The sequence below is a fragment of the Malaya genurostris genome, chromosome 1, assembly GCF_030247185.1.
Source record: "Malaya genurostris strain Urasoe2022 chromosome 1, Malgen_1.1, whole genome shotgun sequence".
NCBI classification, from domain to species: Eukaryota; Metazoa; Arthropoda; class Insecta; order Diptera; family Culicidae; genus Malaya; species Malaya genurostris.
The window spans coordinates 23,692,154-23,718,429 of NC_080570.1; the positions used below are offsets into that span (position 1 = coordinate 23,692,154).

Genomic DNA, 26,276 nt, shown 5'->3' on the forward strand with positions numbered 1-26,276 from the left:
TGAAAAATAAATATTTGGTTTAAATATTCTATTTAAAACTTCAATTCAAAGTCGTTCAAAGGTATTCCTCATCGCAAATATCCAGATTCAGTGATGAATTTGCTTAATTTTTTTTTTTTCAAAAGGTGAGATAACTGAGTGCCAACAAGTCCCTATCTCATGCCACCCTGTGTGTCTATGATGATATTTGCTCAATATAGCGATGTGTGATGGATGCTATCGCCTTTAGCATTATTGGCGGAATATTCGGTAGTTCAGCTGCTCGAAACTTGTCACAAAAAGTAAACATTAACGAACGAAGTCTAGTCTGTGATCTGGCATCCCTGTGTCCGACAATGATTTAGCGGATTTAGCTTCTTTACGCCAGATTACATTTAGAGTGACTATAACAAATGTCAAAAACTCATAACACAACTATAAATGAAAACATTGAAGATCCAGTTCTGATTCTGTGAAAAAGTTTATCATCTTCGCTTTGTTTTAGATTCCTCAAACCTCATCACTGTTGAATACTACGAAATTTGTTTACCCGTGGACAGCGTCCATCCACAAAATCAGAACCGAGGTACACTATGAACGATGCGAAAGTCAGTGTGAGTTTCTCCTGCCAGCGATGTCTGCAGCCAATTCACATCGATGACTCGTTTGCAACCCTTGGAGAGCACACATTGGCTGAGCTAGCGTGTAAGTTTTTTTTTCTTGCAAGAATTTCAAACGGTTCTTATTAACTCTGAAGTAAAAATTACAGTACCGATTAATTCCCACATAGAGGTGGATATAGAATCACAATCGGCCAGTTTGGATCACTTCGTACCACTGTTTCGATACGGTGCGGAATGCAGTGGCAACGACACAAACGGTTTTATGCTGCTTTCGGACGGTCCGGACAAGGAATCACTTAGTCAAAATCTACGGGTCAAAGCCGAACTTTTCGATGCCCTTTCGAACAACTCGGAAATCGATCATCCATTGTGCGACGAATGCACCGATACCTTATTGGAGCTGATGGACAAACAGCTTAAAATGGCTGAAGACGAATGGAATGATTATAATAACTATTTGAAGAAGCTGGAGATGACAGACGATGTACCAAATATTGATCTCTTAGACAAGGAACTGGCTGATCTGAAGGAGGAAGAAGAACGTCTGTTACAGGAGCTGTCTGAATTGACTCGAGAAGAAGATGCAATCAAATTGGCAGTTAAAGAACAGGAAGCGGAGAAACAAAGGCTTAGCAATGAAGAGGAGAAATACTGGCGGGAATACACGAAACATCGGCGAGATGTTATCACCACGGAAGATGAGTTTCGATCACTTGAATGCCAAATGTCATACGCGCAGGTCCAGTTGGATAAGCTTAAAAAGACGAATGTGTTCAATGTAACGTTTCACATTTGGCACTCGGGTCACTTTGGAACTATAAACAATTTTAGATTGGGTAGGCTTCCATCCGCTCCTGTTGATTGGTCCGAAATAAATGCAGCATGGGGACAAACGTGCTTGCTGCTGTCTGCGTTGGCAAGAAAAATGAATCTAACGTTCAAGAATTATCGGCTGGTTCCATATGGGAATCACTCGCATATAGAAGTATTGGGCGAAGGGAAAGAACTTCCTCTTTATGGTAGTGGCGGTTTCAGATTTTTCTGGGACACAAAATTCGACGCAGCTATGGTTGCGTTCCTGGACTGTTTACAGCAATTTAAGGAGGAAGTAGTTAAAAAGGATCCCGACTTTTGCTTACCATATCGGATGGAGAAAGGGAAGATAGAAGATTCCGCGACGGGCAACAGTTATTCAATTAAGTATGAGGTTTATAATTTTAAAATGTTTCAGTATATTCATTTTTGTTTTCATTCAATAGAATTCAATTCAACTCAGAGGAACAGTGGACCAAAGCTTTGAAATTTTTACTGACGAATCTGAAATGGGGACTAACATGGGTATCGTCACAATTTACCGAAGAGAAACATTGAAAATTTCGGCTCGATTCGAACCCCAATTAATAGTTTTTAAATGTGAGTTATTAGTTAATGAAAATGAATGATTTATCAGTTATTTCAAATTTAAAACTTATTTATCCTAGCTTGAAGCAGCTTCAACAATGAAATCTATCTACTTAAGTTTATATATTTTATTTATAAAACACGTCCCTGAGCTTACTGATATGCATATCAGCACGCGCACTTTTATTAGGGGCGGGAGAGATAAACGCATAAAACGAAACTTAACACTTCTTAAATCGAATCAGACCCTGCTACCTTAGAGAGATATCAGTTCAGCAACGCCATCGCATGGCATCATATTGAACATATCACGTCAATTGAATGGAATTTGACATTTCTCTCCCCTACTTTTATATATGAAATTCGATGCGGATTCGCGTCTTAGGACTCACCTAAGGGCGCCATGCTCGCAAAAAAAAAAAGATGTTGCCAATGAATGATTGTTCACATGTTCAGGAAATGTGAGACCTGGATACAGAGATGCCATTTATACAGATTTATCTGTATTGCGGCCCTTACACGAGTCATTAAAAATGTCATTACTAAAAATAATATTATTTTAATGAACGTGTAATGATGAGATTTCTATCAAATTTGAAATACATCTTTACTTAGTCATCATTAAAAATGATAAAAATAATGCTCGTGTAAGGGCTGCTTATTATACAAATTTTTGCATCCGCATACAGTATACAGATTTAATACAGATTTCCTAAATTTAAAACGAATCTACCAAAAAGCAAAAAAAAAACTTTTTCGTACGAGCAATCTATTAGTATTTGATTGCAGTGACGAGAATCAAAACTTGGTCTCATTGAATCTAGCCATAATGTGTTGGAATAACGTCTTTTAACATGATTTTATTGATGAAATTTAATTTTATTGGTGAATACAGATAAACACAGATTTTTTTAGAGAGTAATACAGATTTCCTATAAAAATATCTGGCATCTCTGCCTGGATATCTTGTTAGTATCACGCGTTTCTTTTTAGAACGGCGAATAAACCACCCGTCAACTTCCACTTTCTAAAGAAATTGCAAGCGAGTTATGAAAGATAGAGTATTAAATTTAACACCAGACGAAAGGAAAAATTTTTCTCTGCCGTTTACTATTATGACTTACTCTCAGCGAGTGCCGAGTCATTCGAAATTACTCTTCAAAGTGAATGTTGATGGATGACTTATTGAACAATCCAATCAGCGTGGTCACCACGAGATAGTGTTATGGTGATTGTTTTGACATATACCATGTATTTAGAAAAAATTTAGACGGATTTTTCAATTTACTTGAGTTTTAAAGAATGCAGATGGCAAAACCTTACAAATATGGGTAAGAAAAACGATTATTCACGTGTTGTCATCAAACATATGATTTCAAATTGTACTATATTCTTGATAATCTCGGATGAAATTTGAAATTTTCAGTTCACATACAGATTTGATTTAGATGATAAAACATGAATAAATAGACTAGTCATAAAACTTTTGATCATAATTTATAAATTAATCTCAAAATCCAACCCAAAAAACAAAGAATATCCCAGATATGAAAACAGTACCCAACCTCACTTCTTCGAATTTGGTATTTCATGTAACGATTTCTCCATAAATATTAATCAAACATACCACGGAAAGTTACTGAATCATCAATGATCGATTTTTTTTACCAAATTTTCACACGTTTTTGTATGTTAGTATTCGATTCATAAGAAAAAATAAATAAAAACCCGGCATTTTGTTCGAATCTTCAAGCAAAATCTGAAAATTATCACCATCGCTTAGTTCAAAGCTCGCCACTCGGGTAGCGCAGCGATCGCAATAGAGTTGGTTGGATTCTTCACACTACTTGTACTATGGAATAAACGAAAACATCGTTGCAAATTACTGCTGCCAATGTGATAATTTCTGAAGAATTCTCTTTTTCTTGTTTCCATTTTTCATTGGCAGGTGGCGCTACCGGTAATTCAGCTTTGCGACAATGTGCCAATAAATTTTGAAATCCAATTTGGCATCACTGATCGGTAGCGGCTTGTTATTATTCCAAGATTAAATTATATTGTTGATAGCAAGAGTTTCGGTTTTTGTACGAGCAGCAGATTCGTTTATCATGAGTTATCATCGCGGAGGAAATCGTCGCGGCGCCAACTTCAACAAGGGTGGTGGAAATCGTTATGGCGGTGGCGGTAAACGTGGTGCCGGAAAGGATCTCGACGTACCGGTCGATGAAAACAATCCGGTTGTTCAGTGTTTCCGGGAGTATGCAAGGGAGTTGGATGAGAAGCACGATCGCTATGAGCACATTGTAAAGTGCAGCCGGGATATCACCATCGAGAGCAAGAGGATCATATTCTTGCTTCATACCGTGGATGCGAAGTAAGTGGTGTTTTGTTGAAAAGTTTTATTATATAGAGTTACTTTTTTAACACATGGGTGTTTTTCAACACAATCGCACATGGTTGCAGTACATTGATATCTAACAATTAATAATAGATTTATTATATCCGTGAAAATGGCAAAAATTTTAATGATACTATGAAATGGGTAACTATATCAAAAAGAGATGGACATTGTTTGTTTCATAGAACCGCTCAGAACTTGATAGATGTACCGATGGAACAAGTCATATTGATATTGAAACATTTGTATTGGATAAATTGAAGCGACAAATTGTTTTGTTTTTCAATCTATCTTAAAATAATAAACCGTTCGCAACGATACTCTAATAGAAATTAACACTTGGAAGCTTAAATATAAAGAATGTCCTGATTGCTTATAGCTTTTGCTCGAATTCTTCGAATGGTATGTTAAAAGTCAGAAATAGTGAATCAACAGTAACATTGTTACCCAAATGATAATTTTAATTACCATGTTGAAAGTTGTTTCGTATTTTGTTGAATGTGTTGGAAAAGGAACAATTTGAACTGCTCTGTACTGACGAGTCGAAGACGAAACGTAAAGAATAGTGAAAACAGTTATGTGCCTATAGCACAAAAATGACTTTTAGCCAAACTCCAACATAACCAAGTATCAATGGTTTTAAAGAGCCTGTATAGCAGTCATTTTGATTCGGATGTGATAATGATGCTGTTTTCTGCAGGTTTAATCATGCGTTTTAAGTTTTTCAACGAGGTACGGAACAAATTCGTTAATAGATTTATTAATGTTTTCCATATTACAGCGGCCAGTCTATAGTGACTGGAAGGACATCTTCCTTGTCGGTAGATTATATTAGCATTGCAAGTTTATTTTCTATATTTTATTTGAAAAGACAATCTTCGAGTTCGTTGAAAAACACTGAACAAACTTGCAGTTTGAACAAAAAACAAGTTTTAGTTAGTTTTCTTATTGCGATTTATGAAAGGTTGAAACGGTTGATGTCTAGAAATACATGAAATGTCGAAATTTTGTGTCATTCCGACTCTTTTAACCAACTCTGGGAGTGGAGTTTTTAATCTTGAAAATATCCTGCATTTTTAAAATTCGACCTTCTGACGGGTTACCTTCCCATGGTCCGATTTGGCTCAAATTTTGCATTGGAATTTCTCCCAGGCGCTGTGGCTTTCGGGCGCTACCGGTTTGTGAAACTCGATATTCTCTTTTTTCTCCAACTATCGATTGGCACTCAATTGTGTAGATCTACGTCAACAGTTCGAACAACTCCATAGGGCCTGTGCTTTGTAATTTTTTGTCAAACAGGTTTTATTTTATATTTTTGTTAAAAAATCGTTAAAAAAAAGTTAAAAAAAGTTCTTTGGTAATCTCCCATACAACACTTTTAGGTAGGATTTGTAACTTTTTCTACAATTTTTTTCCGCATACAAAATGTCCTTGACTGCCCACCGCTTTGTCGAATTCGCTGCTTTGATACTCTGCAGTAACAACAGCTTGGGAACTGTTCGAAATCCAAAAGATGACTTTGCGCTTATGCTTGACTATTCAGGACAATATACGGGATGTCTCTGGCGAGGATAATCATTTCAGGCCACAACTGCAAATTGCTTTGCCAATTCATAAATAACTTATTTATTTATTGTAAAATCAACAGACACATTGCAATCCTAATGATAATTTCTAATGCTAAATATAAGGTTGGCTTATATTGTTTTGCGTGGATGGTTGAAGTCAAATCCAGATGATACTCGATTGAACGATCTTTGTAAGCCTAAGACGAAACCGGTAATTCTATAATTGTTGCGGCGTAGAGGTTGTCTAAGAATTATTATGTGCTAAGACGTTGTTACGGAGAGCGCGAGGACAAACATTGATGTGACTCTCGCAGAGAAAAGCGAGACAGTCAATTCTATTATTCAAAACAACTGCTATAATCAAAGCACGCGACAGTAACTTTTTCTTTGTGAACGTTATGTTTGAGCATTTTTCGGGTTTCGCTATCATACGATTGGTTTTGTCCCAAACGGCAAAGATTGCCAATTGCCGTTGACGGAATAATCGCGTCTTCTGTGCTGCGGATGGTGTGATAGATCTTGAGGTCATCAGAGAAAGATACTCTTGGTCTATCCAGACAAAGATTTACATCGTTGAAGTACAGTCAGAAAATCAAAGGGCCAAGATGACTCCCCTGTGGAATTCCAGACGGTTCAACAAATTCCTCGGGAACAAAATCGTAGGTCACCAAATTCTGCTTCATGTGCTGTTTATTGACTCTGTACTACTTGTAGCTTTCCCTAGCAAGCAGTGTTCCGAACCGTTTGAAAGTTGACGTGTACATTCTGACCTCATTTCGAATTGAAAGACCGGGGTTAGCTTTAACACTCTTCTCAACACCTTGCTGCGCAGCTTCCAGTTTTATAGAAGGCGCTTCGATTTTTTTTCCACACTCTGGGTTTTCATGTAGGTTTTGAGCACTCGACAAACAGATGTTGTTTCTTGATCATCAGCATTTAAACCTGAAAGCTTATAACTGAAAGGATTTTCCAGGTGCACAATATTTTGTGTTCTTTCGATTTCCAATCGATGTTATTTCTGAACGCGATCGACTACTTTGATCAAATCAATTGCATCAGCTATGGAGATTAGAGTGACTATAACCAGAGTGACGAAAACTGTTCGTTTGGAATGACAGCTTTGTTCCAAACGAGCATACGACTTGTCAAATAGAATGGAAAGCTAACGAAACTGCCAACATTGCGGATTGAACTTTTGGATTGTTGCCAACATTACGGATGAGACGTTATAGGTAGAGTGCCTATAACCAGAGTGACGACTTCTCATCCGTAATGTTGGCAACAATTCAAAACATTCCATTGGCTTTACATTGAATTGACAGGTCGTTTGCTCGTTTGGAACTGGTAGCTGTCATTCCAAACGAACAGCTGGTGTCACTCTATAGGCACTCTAATGGAGATGTAAACAAACCACTGTCAAAGATTTTCGATTCTCGATAATAGAGACGTGCAAGGGGCATATCAATTTACTTTTATCATCCATTAGAATAAAATGAGTCGAAAAATGTTGGTCCTTTTCAAGAGCCAGTCTAAATCAATTTTAGCAATTGAAAAAAAAAATACAGAGCACCAAACAGCAATTGAAAAAAAAACAGAACACCTAAGAAAAGAGAATGAAAAATGAGAAGGTGCTCTCAAGCCCGACTATTAAAGTGGGTGGGTAACGTCAGAGATAATACTGGATGACGTGAATACGAATAAAACGTCACACTTCTGAATAGCTAAAAGTGTCCTCATAAGTTGATATATTGTGTGAATTGTGCAAAGTTTTATTTCTTTATTTCCAGAATTGTAACGATGCACCTATTCTGAAGTACGACAAATTTTATACCTACCCAGATGGTAACCCGAAATTGCAATGTTGCTGCATCAAAACCGACGCCCGAGCACGAGAAAGACAAACAAGCGTCATGAGTGTTTTTAATACTCGTTGAAACCTAACATTTTAGAAAATTATAATTCTGAGCAGAGATGTCTCCTCTGTATGATGAAGAGCTAGCAAAATTTCTCCCCTCGCCCTAACAACTTCAACGAGTGTGTGCACGCATCACGAGTGCGCGTGTTTATTTTCTTTTACCTCTGGCAAAGTGCTAGCGCAGAGCTATCAAATTCTCTGAGGTGAATGCAGATATTTTCACAGAAGTGTACACGCCAGTGAACATTCTATGGTGTATGGTTTGCGTATAAGAAGCGTGGGGCACGCAAAATCAACAAAAGAAAAAACGAGTTTTGCATAGCAAGGACAGATCTACTCTCTATTAATTGAAGTTCACAGACGTGTTCGCTCACCATCACGCGCCAGTGATCAGGGTGTATTTAGGTGAGAGTACGTGAGAGCGATTCATGCGAAGAGCTTCTTTCAACAAGCACACACTCAAAGTCTGTCTAATGGACACTGGAAAGAAGTGCGCTTTCTTTTTTGTGGGTGGGCTCCCCATGCATCCGCAGTGTAGAAATGAAACTTACACACTGGTGTATCACTGTAGTTATTTCCTATTACTGAAAATTTCATCGCAAATTGTTGATTATATTTCCGATAGTATGGAGGAAAAAAATGTTATTGGGTTGAGTACAACAAGAGATATTCACGAGTTCTACTCATTCTTGCACAGATTTGGAACACATAAATTTTTGGAAAAGGCGCCCCATAGTAAAGTTAGTCGTGAAATGCGTCACCAGAGGCTTCGGAACTGCACAGGGTTCAATAAATCAAAACTTTAATTCTAAATGAGTTAAAATATATAATATATTTCTTATTATTATGATTCTTTAGTAGTACTCACAGTTTCATTTTAGCTACAATAAGGTGTTTCGAATGTGTGAAGTATCTTCGCTGTATTTTTCAAATGAGTTTAACATTTTAACATTCTACCATTATGCCATTTCTGATTTTCTCCGAATTAATGTATCTTTTCTTAATAAACAAGTTATCAATTGATGTGATAAATTATAGCGGAAAAAAAGTTGTAATAATTCGTTTGGGTAAGCTTCTTACGATGAAATTAACTGTTTTTTTTTTGGACAAACATCAGGATCTAAAATCCTTCGTATTCTGTTTACATCATAAGCCATTCTATTTTCTTACAAGTTAGTTTTTTCATATTAATATACTTCACTAAAACACAGTTAATTTCTTATTTGAATACAAATATCCGTTTCAGACGACAAACGAAATACATTCTCCTCAAAGCACTGAACATTTCATAGGCGTAAAAATAGTACAAATAATTTAAGGCGGTTGCTAAGTAGTCTACGTAAAAAAAGGTCAAAAGAAACAAAAAAAACAACATTTTCGACAAACCTAATAGCTGTTGCTCGTGGCCAAAAGCCACATACTAACGAAGAGAGTAAAAGAATGAGCAAACTGAAACAAACTGCAGCACGAAAAATGGATGCCGCTTTATACTGTAACACTTCGGCTGGCATCATTCATCACAATGTCCATAGTAGTATCCGATCCATAGCTCAGATGGGACGGACTATCGGATACCATCCGGCGATTGATGAGTACATCGGCCACATAGACAGGAGCTGGTCCTTCCGTTTCCACGATGTTAAGTGGTTTGGTGGTGCACTTCTTGATCGGTGACATGAACGTAAACATAAACAGTGTGAGGCAGAGGGCCAGAATGAGCACAATAGCGCGAAATTCCAGTTCTCCGGAACGGATCCAAGCGAGGGCACCCATGATCGACAGCAATGTGACGACGGAAAATTTAGTCATCGTAACGGCGGTGCTGTGTATTTGGCCACCACTGCCTTGACTGATCATGTTCGATGGAGCGAATGCGAAGTATAGGTTGTGTTTATCCACAAAGTGTTTCAGCATAATGTAGACCATGGCGAACGGCATAATCAGAGGGCAAGCCAGACTGTAGACCGTACTCATGGTGAAAACCATCACCATCCAGGCGTAATGGATTCCGAATGGAAACGTGATCAAGATCGTTTTACGTATGTAGGGAGTTTCAGCACGGGACTTCGCCGTGGACAGCTTCCAAATGTAGCAAATGAGATCGGGGAAGCGTATCAACTCCAGAGCCGTACCGATGAACGCTGCTGTGATGATATAGTTCACGAAAAATGCCCCTTTATCGGGTATGAATATGCACTCCCAGCGGTAAGTTTCGTTCGAATGAAGGGTCCACTGGAGGAACGTTTCGGCACTGGTCAACCCGAGCGATGGTAGGATCAGAATCATGAACAGTAAATAGCCGAATGTCTTGGTCATGATGACATAGTTCTGCCGCGATCTGGTCCAGTGCGAAAGCCATGTGTCCGAGTAAGCCACGATTACCGGCATCAGGGCAGACAGCGACCACAGTAGCAACGTGGGTAGGAATTCCGATATTAGTGGACTGAATTTATTAATCTGCGATGTCGTATCCTTCGTCAGTTTCAGTGTGTCTAGCAGATTGACGATAATCACCGGAGTTGTCAGGAAAAATAGGAACAAAAACAAAATCAAATTCACTGTGATCCATTTGCAGTACCATTGCGCGGTATCGATGCTCAAATTTTCCCAAAATATATCGGACGGTGCCGGTGCAAATGTCATATCCCAGTTTCGATAGGTAGGTTTAAAATGTAATATCACATATTGAGCCTCCTGTGCCGAGTTGAGCGTGATAAACGCTATTCCAAGTGGTTCATTCAGAGCGGACGCTCGTAATCGACTTACTTGACCTATTCAAAAATAGATGAAATCATGTTCTGACTATTGAAAAAGATTCATTCGTTAGACAAACCTGCTAGTCGGGCTTCTTCTTCTTTGTAATACTCTAGCGCATCCACCTTCTCGCAGGTGAAGAAGCGCGTTTTAGCCTGAATGGGTGTCCGATCGCGATTTCGATGCACTTCGCAATAAATTCTCGCATCAACAATCCTCTCGTACTCTTCGGCTGCCTTTATTAGACTACTAATGTTGTAGGTCAACTGAATATCGTCGATGCCCACGTCTGGGAACAGTTGCTGTAGATATGTTCGGATGGCTCTTTTGTCGCAATCAGACTGAGCCATATTTTTAGCCATTACTGTTCTGGTCGGTGCCGTCTTGAATGCGTTTCTGCCCGAAGCACGCCGCATTATCAGCACCACCATCGGCACATACGCAATGGCAAACAGCACGTGAACCCACATCCACGATGAGTTCGGATCCAGATTGGAAATCGTGGTATGCCCGAAAGAATTTCTATCTCCGCTGAGCGTGCCGGAAAAATTAATCGGCAAAATGATGGCAATCGAAATGGTAGTGATGATGCCCATCACTACCATCAGGTGCCTCTGGAAAGACAGATAGTGCACTGCGTCTGGTCCGCTGTGCATTAAAATCTGCTCTCTGGTGAGTCTCCACGTCGCCATTATCCACGAAAAGAATCCTCGATCGACGTTCATACTGGCATCCGTTGTCTCCAATCCAGCCCGACTGCCAACACCACCGTGAGCGTAGAACAGCTGGGTCCACCGTTTATTCTCACCATGGCTGTTTACCAGTGCTAGCCGACCGTAGTCCCACGCCTGTCGCCGAAGCAAAGCGAACAGCAAAATCAGGAAAATCCAGGCAATCACGTTCAGCAGCAACGTTTCCGGTATACCCTCGTACAGGGTGATTATGATTTTGGTTTTGTTGAACACCAAGCATTCATCTCGGCTCGGTACGTCATAGCTGACCGTGGAAAACGTTTCGTTGCTCTCCATGCTGCCGATGATTAACTGACGGTGCTCTACCGGAGGCAGCTGGACATAGGCGGCGAGACGAAGGCACTGTTTAGAAAGAAAGAGAGAGAAGAATAATCAATTAGTTCGTAAAGATGTTTCTATCGTACCAGGTGCGAGGTTTTTTTTTCTTCATTTGTCATCTTGCGATAACAGGAGGGACCGACCGAAACGTGGAGATAACAAACAGGCGTGAGTTAAAGAAATCAACTTGCGATAGGAGATTGGATCTCACGTTCATTTTTTGTCAGAACCTACAAATGTATATTATTGTGTGTGTGATTTTAAACGCAAAAATGGAATATCACAAAAGGGAGGAAACTAATGGCGTTTTCGTTTTTAATTTGCACTACACCGGTGCAGTGCTACACTGAGGCATGAATAAACGAACAAAAATGACGAAAACATAAACAGTAACCATTGACTACAATTAACGATTCCATTGCACAGAGCTACACCAAACTTTTGATGAGTGCTACACCAGTGGTATCGGCGCAGAAAAAGTGTAGCACTGGTGTAGTGCAATTGGTAAAAACGAACGGTTTCAGTGCAGCTTTCGCTACACCGGTGTAGTGCAATTTAAAAACGAAAACGACATAAGTAAACCGGCGTTGTTCATGAACGGTAATATTCTTCCGTAGCGACACCGGCAACGAATGACAATGAGCCAGTAAGAGGTTTGATACATCGAAGTAAATATTATGATAAATGTATTCGTCGGGTAACGGTTTCCGGTGAAATGACTTTTGGAGAAATAATCTTTTTGATTAGCCGAAAACTGTCGTCAAGCCTTTATGATATCAAATGTATTTGCCGGGCGAACGATAGAGATAAAATATACTGATGGCTAGGAAAACTTATGACGAGTGTTTGCCTTTCTTGTGCTCGGACGACGGTTCTTATGTGTTGCGCGATATAATATTTACGCGTTAGCTACTGAGTAGATATGACAGGTGAAAATTGGATTTCTACGTTTTTCCTCCGCCGTTTGCTGAGTAGGACATTTCAAACAGGGCAACTCATTTTGTTCCACTCAGATCCAGAGCTCTATATTTCATTTCTAGAATTTAGTTGCAAAATCCAGCATCTGAATACAGTTCCTAATCCGGACTACAGTCCTTGATCCAATTCCAAAACTCAGGTTCAGAATCTAGGAATCCACATTTCGGCCAACTGCTATTGACAAACAGAGTACCAGAGTCCATAAGATGTTAAGTGTTTTTTGTCGTGAATACGACTTACTTTACTATGGGGTGCCTTTTTAAAGTTTACCCTCTGAAAGAGTGATAAGTTTTTGATCGTGAATATCTCTTGTTGTATCTAACGAATCAACATAATTTTTGCTACATGCCATCGGAAATATGATCACAATATTATGATAAAATTTTCAATTGTGTGACATAATCTCAAATAATTCAAAATTAAACTTTTCTTAAATGTTTGGTATGAACGAGTATTAAAAAGGATAATTCATAAGGCGCGTTTGTCTTTCTCGTATTTTGAAAGCTCATAGCTCAGTGATCTGTGAAAGGATTTATGTAATCTAACCACCAATAGAATCGAATTTTTTCAACTTAAACGTGTATAGCAACAGCCTTGAAGTATTTCCATAGTACACTATTGAAAAACCTATCTCATTTGACCCATGTCAACACCAGCCAATCAGAACGCGTTCTGAGGAAGAAAACAAAATATCTGCTGCTTGTTGTACAGCGTTCGAGAAAAATGTTCCGAACAGTGCTTAATATCGTAGTGAGTTCTACAATTCGGTCCTTCTGAAAGGCATGAATGAATCCCGTACAGCATCCTGATAGTTTCTTTCAATGAAATGCAAATCCGAAATGAATTAATCGACTAAAATTCTATATGCTGGTATTTTTATAGCCGTTAGGACCGCCCATTAGTGAAAAAGCTACAAACGAAATCACGTAAAAAGAAACCTCTTAACGAAAATTGGATCAGTTTGGATTCTATCGCCACTGCGAGCTGATGTATTGTGTGTCGTTTGCAAAGCTAGTTTCGCTTCCGACAAGTACGATTGCGTCACAGCTGCTAGTCGTTTGTATTGGTGAAAAAGCAACGAAAAGGGCACAACGGTGGAGAGCATCATACAAAATCAGCCGTTCTAATGGCTCTAAAAGTTTTATGAAGAACTATTAAAATTTCTTCTTCGCAAATCGAAGGTAAAAATCCTCAGTTTAGTGCAAATCTAGAACTGTTTGATTAGATTTGTGCATTTTTCGCTGTGTGAAATTCACAGTAATCGAGATCAAGTGAAGCCTTCTTGGTTTTTGCGAAAAATGTGAAAAAGGGGAATGCTTGCATAATTCATACAATTGATCAACTAATTGATATTCGGAAGTGTTAAGGAACATGTCAGTTGTTTTTGTATTCACGACATCCAGTTATGTCTCTGACATTACCCACCCACCTTTTTCAGCCAGGAAACCGTTTTTTACTGACAGACAAATGAATTTTTCAAAATCAATAATTTTAGGGTGGAAAAAATCGCGAAAATCTGGAGAAGGGAATTTGGTTTCACTGGGAGAAACCCGGGAAAACGTCTGAAATTTTAATGCAAAGCCGGGAACAATATTACTAGTCCAAATATGAGTAACAATTTTCAGCATTATGATTTTTTTCACTCAACAAATGGAAAGTAGGATGCAATACCCACTTTGACGTTTGAACGAGAAGTTCAGTAAAAGTGTTCAAATAAATTATAACCCTTGCCTTGGCGTTTTTTATGCGGTTCGTTTTTACGCGAATTGTTGAAGTTACGCGGTTTTTTTTCTCGCGGATTACCGAAGCTACGCGATTTTTTTAAGCGAATTTTCAAAATTATGCGGTTTTCTCTTAGAAATGTACGAGACGTCGAGATCTGGTTTTACCCTGAAATTTTTTTTAAGTCAACTCTGACACTCTGACAACTTTTTGGAATTACACCAGATCTCGACGGTTCAGGCATTCCTAAGACATTTGGCATCAAAAAAGAAATGTTCGATTTCGAAAAATATCAAAACTTTTTCATGTCTCGAGACGTTTCATGCATTTCTAAGACACTTGATAAGAAAAAAATTGTTTAGTTTTGCGATTCTTTATGCGGATTTCCGAAGTTACGCGCTTTTTTTACGTGGATTTCTGAAGTAACATTTTTAATTTACCAAAGAAAAATTTTTAGACCTGATCTCAACGTTTCATGCATTTCTAAGACATTAGGCATCAATTTTTTTTTCAATCTCGGAAATCTCAAAATTTCCCAAAGTCGATATTTTTCAAACAGATTGTTGTCGAGATAAAACAAGATCTCGATGATTCATGAATTTTTGAAGACATTCGGCAAAAATTTCTTATAGTTCTGCACATTTTTTCGCAGATTTCCGAAGTTATGCTTTTTCTTACACGAATTGCCGAGTTTACGCGTTTTTTCATCAATTTTCAAAATTATGTGGTTTTCTTGTTTTGCTTGAAAATGTATGTAACGTTTTGTTCAGAAATGCATGAAACGTCGAAATCTGGTATTATCCCGAAGTTTTTCAAAAAAATATTTTTCAAGATTACACCAGATCTCGATGTTTCATGCATTTCTAAGACATTTGGTATCAAACCATTTTTTTTCGATTTCGGACATCTCAAAATTTTGCAAAACCGAAATTTTTCAAACACACTCCAATTTTTCACCCATTTCCGAAGTTACGTGGTTTTCATGTGAAATTTCGCAGTTATGAGATTTTCTTGTTTTGTCTTAGAAATGCATGAAACGTCGTGATCTATCGTTATCCCGATTTTTTAAGTGACAATTTTCGATGTTTTTTTCAAGAAAATATTTGAAATTTAAAAAAATATACATTTCGATTTCGGAAAAATGAAAGGCATCGACTTACCCATCACGTTAGAAAACTCAAAATTTTTCTGAATCACAAAGTCGATTTTTTTTTCAAAGTTTTGTCGATATAACACCGGATCTCGATGTTTCATGAATTTTTAAAAACATTCGGCAACAATTTTTTTTTTGTGAGTGTACTTGTGTGAAATATTGATTTCAATAGGATTCATATTTTTATTTTATTTTATCGATTTTCCTCCATTTGAAGATTTTTTTGATGATCCTCAACTATTAGGTGTACAACTTTGCTTCCGCCGTTTTTTTTTTCCAAAATTAGTGCTTACAGATGTATTATTCAAAGTATTGACCGTCGCTAGCGACAACTTTCTCCCATCTTTCCGACAATTTTCAAATCCCGGCTCGAAAAAGAGTTCTCTTTTGACGCTATTCATGATGCAAACCATTTTTCAACTCTTCGAAGGATTGAAAATGTTGATCTGCCAGGCCGTGTGCCATCGAACGGAATAGGTGGAGGTCAGAAGGGGCGACATCTGGGGAATACGGCGTGTGGGGCAATACTTCCCATTTCAGCGTTTCCAGGTACTTTTTAACCACTTTTGCGACGTGAGGCCGAGCATTGTCGTGTTGGAGGATGACTTTGTCATGTCGCTCTTGATATTGTGGCCGCTTTTCTTTTAGCGCGCGACTAAGGCACATCAATTGCGTTCGGTAGCGATCTCCTGTGATGGTTTCAGCCGGTTTTAAGAGCTCGTAGTAAATCACACCGAGTTGATCCCACCAAATACAAATCATAAGGTGGCGCCGTGAATATTCGGTTTTGCCTTGGACGAAGTAGCGTGTCCGGGTTTTCCCCATGATTTTCTGCGTTTAGGATTTTTGTATCGAACCCACTTTTCATCACCGGTTACAATTTGATGTAAAAACCCCTTACGATTTTGTCTTTTAAACAGTTGCTCACATACAAATAGACGGCGCTCGATGTACCTCGGTTTCAACTCGTACGGCACCCAGTTTTTTGTTCTTTCTGAACCATGCCCAGGGCCTTGAGACGTTTAGAAATGGCAAGCTCTTCTTGGGTTTGGCACGAATCTTCATCAAGCTTCTAGTTGTTCATCTTTGAAGGTTTTTTCTCTTCGACATCGAAATCACCATTTTTAAAACTTTGAAACCACTCCCGACACGTTCATTTACTCAGAGCAGCATCACCGTGAGTTTCTGAGAGCATTCGATGCGCTTAAGCTGCATTTTTTTCGAATTGTAACAGAAAAGTAAAACTTCCCGCAAATGGCGAGAATTGGGCACATAAACAGACATTTTCGAGCGTGAATAATACGAAAACAAGAACAACTGTCCTGAAACGGCGATGACAATTCGTTAGGCACTGTACACACTCACTTTAAAGGCATTATCATCTATGTATTTTGACCAGCCCCAGCCGATACAGCCACCTATCGAAAAACGGCGGAAGCAAAGTTGTACACCTGATATGTATTCCATATTAAAATTACAAGCATATTCAGTCCCAAAGTCGATTTAAAAAAAAAGTTTTTTGAGATTACACCAGATCGCGACGTTCGACGGATTTTCGACGTTTCGCGATTTTTTTACACGGATTTCCGAAGTTCCGTTCCGATTTCATCAGAGGGTTTCGTTCATTCACTTTCGCTTCCGGAATAACAAAGAATGCTCAGCACGAAATGCTTTGAGATTGCAAGCATAGTTTTCCAGAGTGACAAGCGTCCATTTTAGGAATTTTTGAAAAAAAAAATTCGATTCTGGAAGAAGATTCTCTTTCTGGATGGAATCGGTTTTTCGGAAGGAGAATTGTTCCTTGTTGATTCAATGTCAACCATAATTATATCTTTTTATTTAGCCCCGATTTTACCTTCTTAGAATCGTTACATTTTTATTACATTTGGAATTTCATTATTAAATTAAACACTGCGCTTAGGTACAAGTCTAGGTGTCTCAAATAGAGATAGCTTTACGTCTGCTCAGCGGTTTTTATCGTTAACTTTTTCAAGGATAATTTTTTTAATATTACCATTTAATTCTGTTATAAGGTTATAAGGTTTCTATCGAATTGCTGAGTGGTGTGGCAGTTCAACATGAACTGTTAAGCACTGATGAGCTGGAGACGAAATATAAATACAAAATGATAATAGTAATAAATCCGGGGCTACTTATACCCAAAACTCGAATGCAGAAAAAAGGGCATTCTCTTCAGGATACTGTATCACAAGTCAAATGATACGATGGCTAAATTCCATTAGATGAATTTTGAATTGGTACCACTTCCAGGTAACTCCGCTCAAAATTTTGTTTGAACATCAAATAAGTCAGTGGAAAATAATCATCACACATTTTATACTATTAAATGATAATAATCGTAGTATTATGTTGATAGTGCTCCGGGTGCATGTGATTATCAATACACATCATATCTGGCGTGCCTGAAAAATATTCAATGTCGCACGCTAGTATTTCCGAAATTGAAATTGTGTCAAAAAGGTTATGACGATCGGAAAATATAGGTCCAATACTGAGGCTACAATTAGTAAGAACAGAACTAAATGAATTAAATCAATCTGAGCATTGCAAACAGCTAAATTTAGAATGGATTGACCCAACATGTACAGAACCCGTTAGCCTGATTGTGTTTCATGTAAAATGTATGCACTGTGCTTCTCCACTGGACCTCGCTTGACATTCAAAGCGAAAGGTTTACGCTTCATAACTGGCTTCCCAAATTGACATTAATATTAGATGACTCTAGGATACAATCCTACGTAGCATGAAATCGAAACAACAAAATAGCCACATATGTTTGTGTTCTACGGCACAGGTGCAAAACATGAGTCACCGTCAGTTCCATCCATCACTTTCCATTACGTAGTCGTCTTTATCAATGAACTTCACACTAGCATAGTTAGCAGAGCCTACCGCGACGTAGTAATCACAACTCCTTACGTCGTGCGGTGATCTCTTCACAGCATAGCGATCATTTCTTTGTATTCAACTCGGTCCTTGATTTGATTTCATTTAAATCAAATTGAATTGACTCTAATCGCGAGTGGCTTCCGTGACAACTTGTCCAGTTACTCTTTTTATTTGCTTTTCTTCTTTGCTACAGTAGCAAGTTCACGATCGAGTAGAGAAGCCACGAAATACAAAAATTGGAATTTATTAAATTTTCTTTGAATACCTTGCGTTGAGAAACCTTTCAAATATTCAAAACTAAAAATAGTCTTTCTTGGTTGAAAAAAATATTAGAAAATAATCAATTAAAATGAACTTTTCATTTCCAATAATCGAATGATGGCGATTAATACACATCGCGAACATAAAAAAAAACAGAGAAAACGAACAGAAGGGGTAGGAGCGTTGGTCATACTGTTCGCAACGTATCAACACCACCAATCGGACACTTTCGATACAGCAAAATGTGCATTAAAAATTAGATGATTAATTTGAATTTAAACGTAAATGTGATTCGTCATATTTTTTGAAAAATATATCCCTTCGGGTTGCGCAATAAATCAATTGGTTTATTTTGCAAACTACCCATTTTCATCGTTCGATTACTTTTCCGACAATCATAATCCTATGATGCGGTAAAATGTGTCACGCAATCACAACCCACTGTTGAAATAAAAGGAAAACATTCTCCTGTACTTACCTCCGTTCCAGGAGTACAAGTTATAGATTTTTCGAGTGGTCAAAAACTAACGTCCTACTGACGTACTGATTTTTGCACTAAATTCTTAAGAGTGAAAAGTAATTATGGATTTTGCTTATTTTGTTGCTTCTGTATTTTCTTCTTCTTCTTCTTCCTTTCTGGTTGGCGTCACCTCACTTGAGATGACGCCGAATTGATGGCACAGCAACTAAGGCTATATTGCCAGTTAATTTTCGTTTATAGTCCAGTGGACTTTCTTTTCACTTGACTACAAGCGAAAATCTCGCTGTGTGGCTGCGTCGAATCGTCAAAGTACGGCTGAAAATCCTTTCTTTCTTGCGAAATACTCGAATTTTCCCCGGACTAACACGATGCAACGTGCTCACCCGTTGAGAGTTTCACCGGAAGTGACTTCTGTATTTTAAGTAGCAGCAGCAAGTACCGTTCCGTTCCGTTCAAGCGATTTTGATGTTTTGAATTTGGTGATGGAATGGAATGCTTTCGTAAACTGTCTGTATCTCTCTCTGCTGATGTAATGCCATAATAAGATTCTTGACAGGTAGTGTCAAAAAAGTGTGATGGTATTCGTGTTATTTGAAATTGTGATGCCAGATTGCTGCAAGTCGAGAAAAACTCACGAGTTTTTTGTTAATGGTGGCCATAAACCAACCATCAGTATTCACTTTGAAATGGAAATTGCCGATCGTTTAATGATGCATTTCTAAACTCTATCAGTTTAATGGATATTTTTTTTGTGTGTGACATCATACATGAACGATTAACTAGGTTTTGCACGAACATGACATAACCTCACAAAAATTATCAAAATGAATAAATTTTGACAGCTATCAGTGGTTTGTTTATGTGTTCATTGCGTTCATTCTAATTTGAATACGTGTTAATAGATATGTAAACAAACCACTGATAGCTGTCAAAAGGTGAACTTGATTCATCCGCAGTTCATTGGTAGTTTATTCGAGTGCTCATCGTGCAAAACCTAACTGAAATGACTGTTGAGTTCATCCGGCCAAACAACCGGTATTTTGACTGAAGCTATTGAGTTCAGTTTCATCCGATTATGGGTTATGGAGTTATGGGATCTGCAAATCTTTCTTTATTAGGTTTTGCACGATGACGACACAGATGAACTGCCGATGAATCAAGTTCATCTTTGACAGTTGCCGTGTACTTGTTTTGTTTTGCGACTGCAAGTTAAAAATTGAAAAAATGACGAAAAGGTGCACGTTAAAAACGTATTCCACAGTGAAAATAACTAAAAAGATTGTCCTGTATGTGTTTCCAGCATCAAGGAGCGATATATGTATGAATCTGTTGAATGTGAGGCGACTTTTACATTCGAACGATGAACTTCTGATGAACTTTTAAACTGTAAACAAGTACACGTCGACTGTCAAAAAAAGTTCATTTTGTTCATTTTTGTGAGGTTATGTCATGTTCGTGCAAAACCTAATTAGTCATATTTTGAAATGACCACCCCAACAAAAAACTGATGAAACTGACATAAAAAGTGAAGGATCGAAACGCAAAACTGAGTTAACGCCACATACGCTCAGTTTATTTATTTATTAATTTATTTAATAGGAGCAGGGAAAAGCCGAATGGAGCTGAAATCTCATAGTCTCTCCATCAGGATAAAATCTCCTCATTTTTTATATCAACAGTAGAGATGCCAGATCTGCAGATTACCTGTATAGTGCTGCAGACACTTTTTATTTTTTGTTGTGCAGACTTTTGAAAAAGAGTTTTGCAGACTTTCGGCAAAAGTTTCAGACTTTTGAAATTTCCGCGACATTTCTTTTTGCTTGCCAAGTCAGTTTTGCGTATCATTCTTTATAGAGAAACTGCTGCCAGCAAGACTTTTTCCATCCAGTCTGCAGATATTCGAAATTTTTACCTGACATCCCTGATCAACAAATTGCAATTCTTCAACCGATACGTTAGTAAATCGTTCAGTTATTGTTCATTCAAACTGTCCGTAAAACTGAACGTTTCAAAGTTATGCGAATTTTCAAAATTTTGTGATTTTCTTGTTTTGTCTTAGAAACGTCTAGTTATCTCGAGAGGGTCCTAAAACATTTAGCACCAAAAACAAGCGCTTACCACTGTTTATTATTTTTTTGGTCAATGTCTAAGAGTCTCAATTAGGCTCCCAACTATTTTTTGTGCATTCTATTATGCTAAGAACAGACTCTTGAACTCTCCAACCTGCTAAGGGGCGGGTAGGGTCTAACGCGTTTTGAAAAATCATTTTTTTTTCTTTGTGTTTTCTAATAGTAAAACATTTCAGGAATTTTTCATCAAATATTCAAGACTATCGGAACAAAGTTCATATTATATAAACATTTTATTTGAATTGAAAATCACAAGTACAAGAGCCACTGATCTCATATTTACGTTTGTCTCTTTTCAGGAAAAATAACCAGTCACGTGTTTGCGATGAAGCTAAAAAAAGACTGGAGTCTCTCTGTCAAACCCATTTCGTCACGATTGCCAAGGAACTGCACGGCTTGGATCCGTATCAGTACACACGGGCCTATACTGCCGGTTTGCAGGAGTTCATCGAAGCTTATACATTCCACGAGTACGTCTCCACTCAGATCATTTCCAATTGGAAGACTATTCAGAATCAACTTACATACAACATTCCAACCAATTCGGATGAGGATGAAGAAAACTCTGATGATGATAAAGACAACAATAAAACGCCGAAGAACCAGATAAGTTGCCTATTGCCACCGCTGGATTTTTTTTTGGGAATAGGTGACCTCAGCGGTGAAGTTATGCGTAAGTGTATCAACTCACTCGGTTCTGGGGACGTTGAAAGTTGTTTTGATCATCGTCGTTTTATGCAAGAACTTTACAAAGGGTTCATATCGGTGAGCAATGCTAGAAGTCGTGATTTTTCGCAGAAACTATTCACGTTGAGACAAAGTTTGCTCAAAAGCGAGAACGTATGTTATAATGTGAAGGTACGCGGAGGAGAAGCCGCCAAATGGGGCAATACTGAAGATTGTGCTTTTGTTAACATATCGAAAGATAACTTAGACGAAGATGAGGGTGTATTTTTCTAAGATCAAATAAGTCAAACTGTAATTTGCTTTGCGTTGGATTTTTCATTGCATTTTTCTTACAATATATTATAAATAAAACGGCAACTATTGCCGATTGGAATAATATTGCACTCCAATAATAGCGTAGGCCTAGACAATCACGTGTCTTCCGATTTTGGAGGACGTGCGAATGAATTCCGTTTGATAGATTCCACTAGCCATTTTATGCCTTCGTCTACGCCTTCCCTAGGAATGCAAAATGGGTTATTCATTTATTTGTATTAGAGAAATATCCTTATTTCCCAGACTTACCCAGTCAGTGCCGATACTGGCATAACTAGACAATCTCGCCTTCCGATTAAATGGCCGGCCTCTTGAAATACTGGTTTAATTTCTCTGACCCCCATACAATCGGGTAAATCTTGCTTATTAGCCAGCACCAGCAGCGGTACACCGGACAGGTATTCATTCCCAATCATTCTATCGAAAACTTCCTTCGACTCGTGCATCCGTTCTCGATCGTTAGAATCCACCACGTAGATTACGGCATGAGACTCGGAGTAGTATTTATCCCACAGTGACTGTAATTCTTGCTGTCCGCCCAGATCCCAAAAGCTCATTCGGATACCCATGATATCTATCTGTCCTATATTCAGTCCTACGGTTGTGGTGATTTTGCTCGGATTCATTCCCCGATAGTTTTTTGTAAATTTTGTTTTTGCCGCCTCCAGATAGGTCTATCGCAAAAACAAAAAAATTATGGTCATGCGTAAATAAACACTGAAACTGCCACGCAAATTAGTATTACCGTTTTACCTGCGTTGTCCAACCCTAAAATTAGTATGCAATATTCATCCTTCTGTGTAAGGTATTTGTAGAAGCCACTGAGTAATGTATACATATTTTCGATCCGTTCACTGCACCTGTATGTATATATTTATGTCGAATTCAAACGACAAATTATACAAATTTCTGTAAATTTACTGTTTTCCACAAAGAAGTTTCAATAACAGACGAATCTGTTTTGTTTTGTTTTGATCTAATTGACAAATTCGTATGATTTTGACAGATGAGCTACGGTAATCTGGAGTCGTTCATTTTTTACAGTGCAGAGGTTAATGGCGTAAAATGAACATCTTCAATTCATTAGCCACCCTTACACAAGACAATATTGTTGTCAATATAGGTAGGGATGTCGGAAATTTCGAATTACTCGATTATTTAATAATCGAGTATAATTTTGAAACTAATCGATTGAATTTATTCAATTATCTTGGTTATTAATCGATTATTCATTCGATTATTACTATGGGATTTTTTTAATTATTCGATTAGCTCAATAATCGAATATTAGTTTTAAGCTAATCGATTAAATATTATTCGATTATCTAGATAATTAATCGATTACTCGATTAATCGATCGATATTACGACATCACTAAATATAGGATCATTGACATACTTGAACTTCTACTGGAAGATCTTGCTTGGGATTGCCGAGAATATTGCAAAAAAATCACAACCATTCCGATAATGTTATCTCTTTGAATTACGCTCGTCTTTTGATTAAATTATATTTTCCAGTAATTGCAGCTGGGGAATTTCTGTGGAAGACAAGAAAATTTTGTTCTAGTTCCGAAAGGAAGTTGAGCGTTTTGCAATATTGTGACAAATTGTCGAGTAAACGGTAGCCTGAATATTCCTTTTTAATTTGCTTTTAATAATATACTTGATATAACGAATGGTCGATAAACATTAAGGTTTTAGCTCTGAATTGCGACGCAAAAATGGTCTAGATGACATCTAGTTTTTAATTTCACTAACCATCATTCAATTTCTTTCGGTTTTGGCCTTCAAACGCAAAACTCAAAACAATTCAGCACCTTTATGGATCATAAAGGACAATAAAACGATGATGTTAGCAAATTATCACATAGACCAAAATAGAAATCGAGTATCAATTGCGGAAATAATTACATGCAATAATTCCTTAAACAACCTTTCAGAATGGGTAAAACTTTTGCATTCGTAAAACTTTTGCGTGAAAAGTAAACCTTCAGCTTCTTGATACTAAACTATATTGATGCAAAGTGAGGTTATGTAATCAATTTTCGTAATCGAAATCAAGCGTGGAAACCAGTTTAACTTCAAATAACTATTATTTATTGCCGATGTTTTCTGAAAAATAGTCTCGAATTTGTTACGCGGAAATCATGTTTTAAATTTATTTTCTGATAACTGGAATCGAACGGATCGTTCTTTTGAACAGCTGAATTTCGGTTCTTGTCCAACCTATTTTTAGATGTTCCCTTTTGTTTTCTAATTACTTCTTAGTTCCTTATGCAATATTCATTTCTAATACATGATAATAGTAAGATCAGACTTATCGACATCGATCGTCGTCGGTGGTGGTTCTTTATTGATCGCATACTGCCTCCATAGCAAAAGGCCAATGTTTGCTCCATGGAACAGCAGTGGCAGAAATAGTATCCAATAACTGGCTCAAAGTGAGGCCAATCCTGTCGAACTATAAGGCGCTTCCGGAGTTAGTGTATCGGTGATACTGATGTTTTCACTTAGCTGTGATCCGAACAGAATGCCCCAGATAATCATGCTCATAAGCGATGCACCAATTACAATACCATTCCAGATGTACAGTCCGAACATACTGAAAACAGGCTCTATTGGGTTGAATAGTACATTGATGATGGAGAAGCTGGAGGCTGCTCCAGCGAAGGCAGTAGCTGTTCCTAGAAAAATGACTGTTGTCAACCACATGCCGGCATTGATGAAGTCACTTTTCGATGTCACCTTCGAATCACTGGCTATATTCCGTGAACTGGTTGAGCTTTCTGCTCTAGAGCTACTCAATGGACATTCCGGAGGTTTCCGACCATTCAGCATATCCAATAATTCGGACTCACGAAGCTGTTCTTTTTTCTGACAGCTGTAGACGCAAACATTTTCCTCGTACAGGCAGATAACTAGTTAAAATAATATTATTCATATTTTTTGCAGTGAAGTCATACATTTTTTCGTGCTATGACTGATAATCAGATGTCATACTGCTAATCGATAACTAACCTGTAAGATCGTAGTAGGCTGGACTGAGCAAAATCTTTCTCGTGACCGATCCTCCAAAGAGTCCGTAATGTATATCACTATTTCTGGATGCTTGTGATTGATATGCTTCGGAGACCACCTGTTGTGCGTAATTTTTGAAGTGCCAGTCACAAAATTTATTATACAATTCCATTCATTTTACCCAGTAAGGTGTACAAAGCGATACAATGAGTGCTGCCAAGGAGAGACAGGATAATACGAAAGTGGCAAACAGAATATTCCACTTGGTTTTAGCCATTACTGTCGTCGGTATCAACAGCTACGAAGCTAGGTTGAAGCTGTAAATATCTCATCAAGAAGGCCACACTAGTACTGCAAGTGATGAATCAATAGGACTGACTCTTCTCATACCTGAGATAAGGACTTACGTTTGATACGAGAGGGTTGTATTGATATCAGTTGTGAAAGTAATTGGTTATCATTCTGATAAGAATATCCATATTGTCGAATAAGTGTTCACACGCAATCCCTCGCGATAGATATATTCAGTCTCAATTGATTGTCTAGTTTTTAGTGAAGGCTTTGCAATTGAACGCATACCATTCGAACCGTTTCGTCGAGTTCGCAAAATGTTTGAGAGTGTAAAGATGGCCACAATTATCTTGAAGATGGCTGAACCAATTTTTGCAAACATATGTCGTCTTTCATTGATTCCACTCGCTCGGTGCCAGTGTTTTGTCCTGACAGCCGATCAATGAAACGGTTTTGTAAAGTTTGGTTTGCACGCTTGCAGCTAGGAAAAGAAAACGGGTGCAAAATGGTTGCCCGCGAATTGCCTCGAAAGTGCATTTTTTCCGTACGGTGCAATTCAATGAAACACAGTGCACCTGTTTTGATTGCCCGACTGCATGAAAAGTGTACGAATCGAGCAAA

General features: G+C 38.0%; 5 protein-coding genes across 7 annotated transcripts; 2 read left to right on the top strand and 3 right to left on the bottom strand.

Annotated features, from left to right (window-relative positions):
* Nucleotides 1-401: 401 nt before the first annotated feature.
* LOC131434912 (beclin-1-like protein) lies at nucleotides 402-4,080 on the top strand. Of its 3 annotated transcripts, XM_058602193.1 has the most exons (4): nucleotides 402-684; nucleotides 737-1,802; nucleotides 1,862-2,015; nucleotides 3,952-4,080. In XM_058602193.1, the coding sequence occupies exons 1-3, from the start codon at nucleotides 573-575 to the stop codon at nucleotides 1,971-1,973; spliced, it is 1,290 nt and encodes a 429-aa protein (XP_058458176.1). In that variant the 5' UTR covers nucleotides 402-572; the 3' UTR covers nucleotides 1,974-2,015; nucleotides 3,952-4,080. The 3 variants fall into 3 exon arrangements, with proteins under 3 accessions (XP_058458176.1, XP_058458166.1, XP_058458186.1); XM_058602183.1 differs by lacking the exon at nucleotides 3,952-4,080 and having other exon boundaries at nucleotides 1,862-2,095; XM_058602203.1 differs by lacking the exon at nucleotides 3,952-4,080 and having other exon boundaries at nucleotides 749-1,802; nucleotides 1,862-2,095.
* LOC131434924 (translin-associated protein X-like) lies at nucleotides 3,985-22,335 on the top strand. The gene is made up of 2 exons (XM_058602215.1): nucleotides 3,985-4,377; nucleotides 21,642-22,335. Exons 1-2 carry the CDS (start codon nucleotides 4,112-4,114, stop codon nucleotides 22,300-22,302), a joined length of 927 nt encoding a protein of 308 aa, XP_058458198.1. The 5' UTR covers nucleotides 3,985-4,111; the 3' UTR covers nucleotides 22,303-22,335.
* On the bottom strand, nucleotides 8,686-19,714 carry LOC131434905 (calcium permeable stress-gated cation channel 1-like). The gene is made up of 3 exons (XM_058602170.1): nucleotides 19,211-19,714; nucleotides 10,718-11,732; nucleotides 8,686-10,655 (listed from the first exon to the last, which is right to left on the bottom strand). The coding sequence occupies exons 2-3, from the start codon at nucleotides 11,664-11,666 to the stop codon at nucleotides 9,370-9,372; spliced, it is 2,235 nt and encodes a 744-aa protein (XP_058458153.1). The 5' UTR covers nucleotides 11,667-11,732; nucleotides 19,211-19,714; the 3' UTR covers nucleotides 8,686-9,369.
* A 3-nt stretch (nucleotides 22,336-22,338) lies between the features above and the next one.
* Nucleotides 22,339-23,309, bottom strand: LOC131434930 (ADP-ribosylation factor-related protein 1-like). Its single transcript, XM_058602228.1, has 3 exons — nucleotides 23,090-23,309; nucleotides 22,594-23,018; nucleotides 22,339-22,527 (listed from the first exon to the last, which is right to left on the bottom strand). Exons 1-3 carry the CDS (start codon nucleotides 23,180-23,182, stop codon nucleotides 22,440-22,442), a joined length of 606 nt encoding a protein of 201 aa, XP_058458211.1. The 5' UTR covers nucleotides 23,183-23,309; the 3' UTR covers nucleotides 22,339-22,439.
* A 1,139-nt stretch (nucleotides 23,310-24,448) lies between these two features.
* LOC131432079 (uncharacterized) lies at nucleotides 24,449-25,727 on the bottom strand. Its single transcript, XM_058598176.1, has 3 exons — nucleotides 25,546-25,727; nucleotides 25,365-25,482; nucleotides 24,449-25,264 (listed from the first exon to the last, which is right to left on the bottom strand). Exons 1-3 carry the CDS (start codon nucleotides 25,639-25,641, stop codon nucleotides 24,783-24,785), a joined length of 696 nt encoding a protein of 231 aa, XP_058454159.1. The 5' UTR covers nucleotides 25,642-25,727; the 3' UTR covers nucleotides 24,449-24,782.
* Nucleotides 25,728-26,276: the final 549 nt, after the last annotated feature.

What these genes read in the sequence shown, in the direction of transcription:
- LOC131434912 (XM_058602193.1), top strand. Translation starts at nt 573, where the DNA reads ATGAACGATGCGAAAGTCAGTGTGAGTTTCTCCTGCCAGCGATGTCTG. An exon ending in CACATTGGCTGAGCTAGCGT is followed by an intron (nt 685 to 736) that starts GTAAGTTTTTTT and finishes TTAACTCTGAAG; the next exon opens with TAAAAATTACAGTACCGATT. An exon ending in GGCAACAGTTATTCAATTAA is followed by an intron (nt 1,803 to 1,861) that starts GTATGAGGTTTA and finishes TTCATTCAATAG; the next exon opens with AATTCAATTCAACTCAGAGG.
- LOC131434924 (XM_058602215.1), top strand. Translation starts at nt 4,112, where the DNA reads ATGAGTTATCATCGCGGAGGAAATCGTCGCGGCGCCAACTTCAACAAG. An exon ending in CTTCATACCGTGGATGCGAA is followed by an intron (nt 4,378 to 21,641) that starts GTAAGTGGTGTT and finishes GTCTCTTTTCAG; the next exon opens with GAAAAATAACCAGTCACGTG.
- LOC131434905 (XM_058602170.1), bottom strand. Translation starts at nt 11,666, where the DNA reads ATGGAGAGCAACGAAACGTTTTCCACGGTCAGCTATGACGTACCGAGC. An exon ending in AGAAGAAGCCCGACTAGCAG is followed by an intron (nt 10,656 to 10,717) that starts GTTTGTCTAACG and finishes ATTTTTGAATAG; the next exon opens with GTCAAGTAAGTCGATTACGA.
- LOC131434930 (XM_058602228.1), bottom strand. Translation starts at nt 23,182, where the DNA reads ATGTATACATTACTCAGTGGCTTCTACAAATACCTTACACAGAAGGAT. An exon ending in TGGACAACGCAGGTAAAACG is followed by an intron (nt 23,019 to 23,089) that starts GTAATACTAATT and finishes TTTTTGCGATAG; the next exon opens with ACCTATCTGGAGGCGGCAAA. An exon ending in CCAGTATCGGCACTGACTGG is followed by an intron (nt 22,528 to 22,593) that starts GTAAGTCTGGGA and finishes TTGCATTCCTAG; the next exon opens with GGAAGGCGTAGACGAAGGCA.
- LOC131432079 (XM_058598176.1), bottom strand. Translation starts at nt 25,641, where the DNA reads ATGGCTAAAACCAAGTGGAATATTCTGTTTGCCACTTTCGTATTATCC. An exon ending in CGCTTTGTACACCTTACTGG is followed by an intron (nt 25,483 to 25,545) that starts GTAAAATGAATG and finishes TACGCACAACAG; the next exon opens with GTGGTCTCCGAAGCATATCA. An exon ending in AGCCTACTACGATCTTACAG is followed by an intron (nt 25,265 to 25,364) that starts GTTAGTTATCGA and finishes TATTTTAACTAG; the next exon opens with TTATCTGCCTGTACGAGGAA.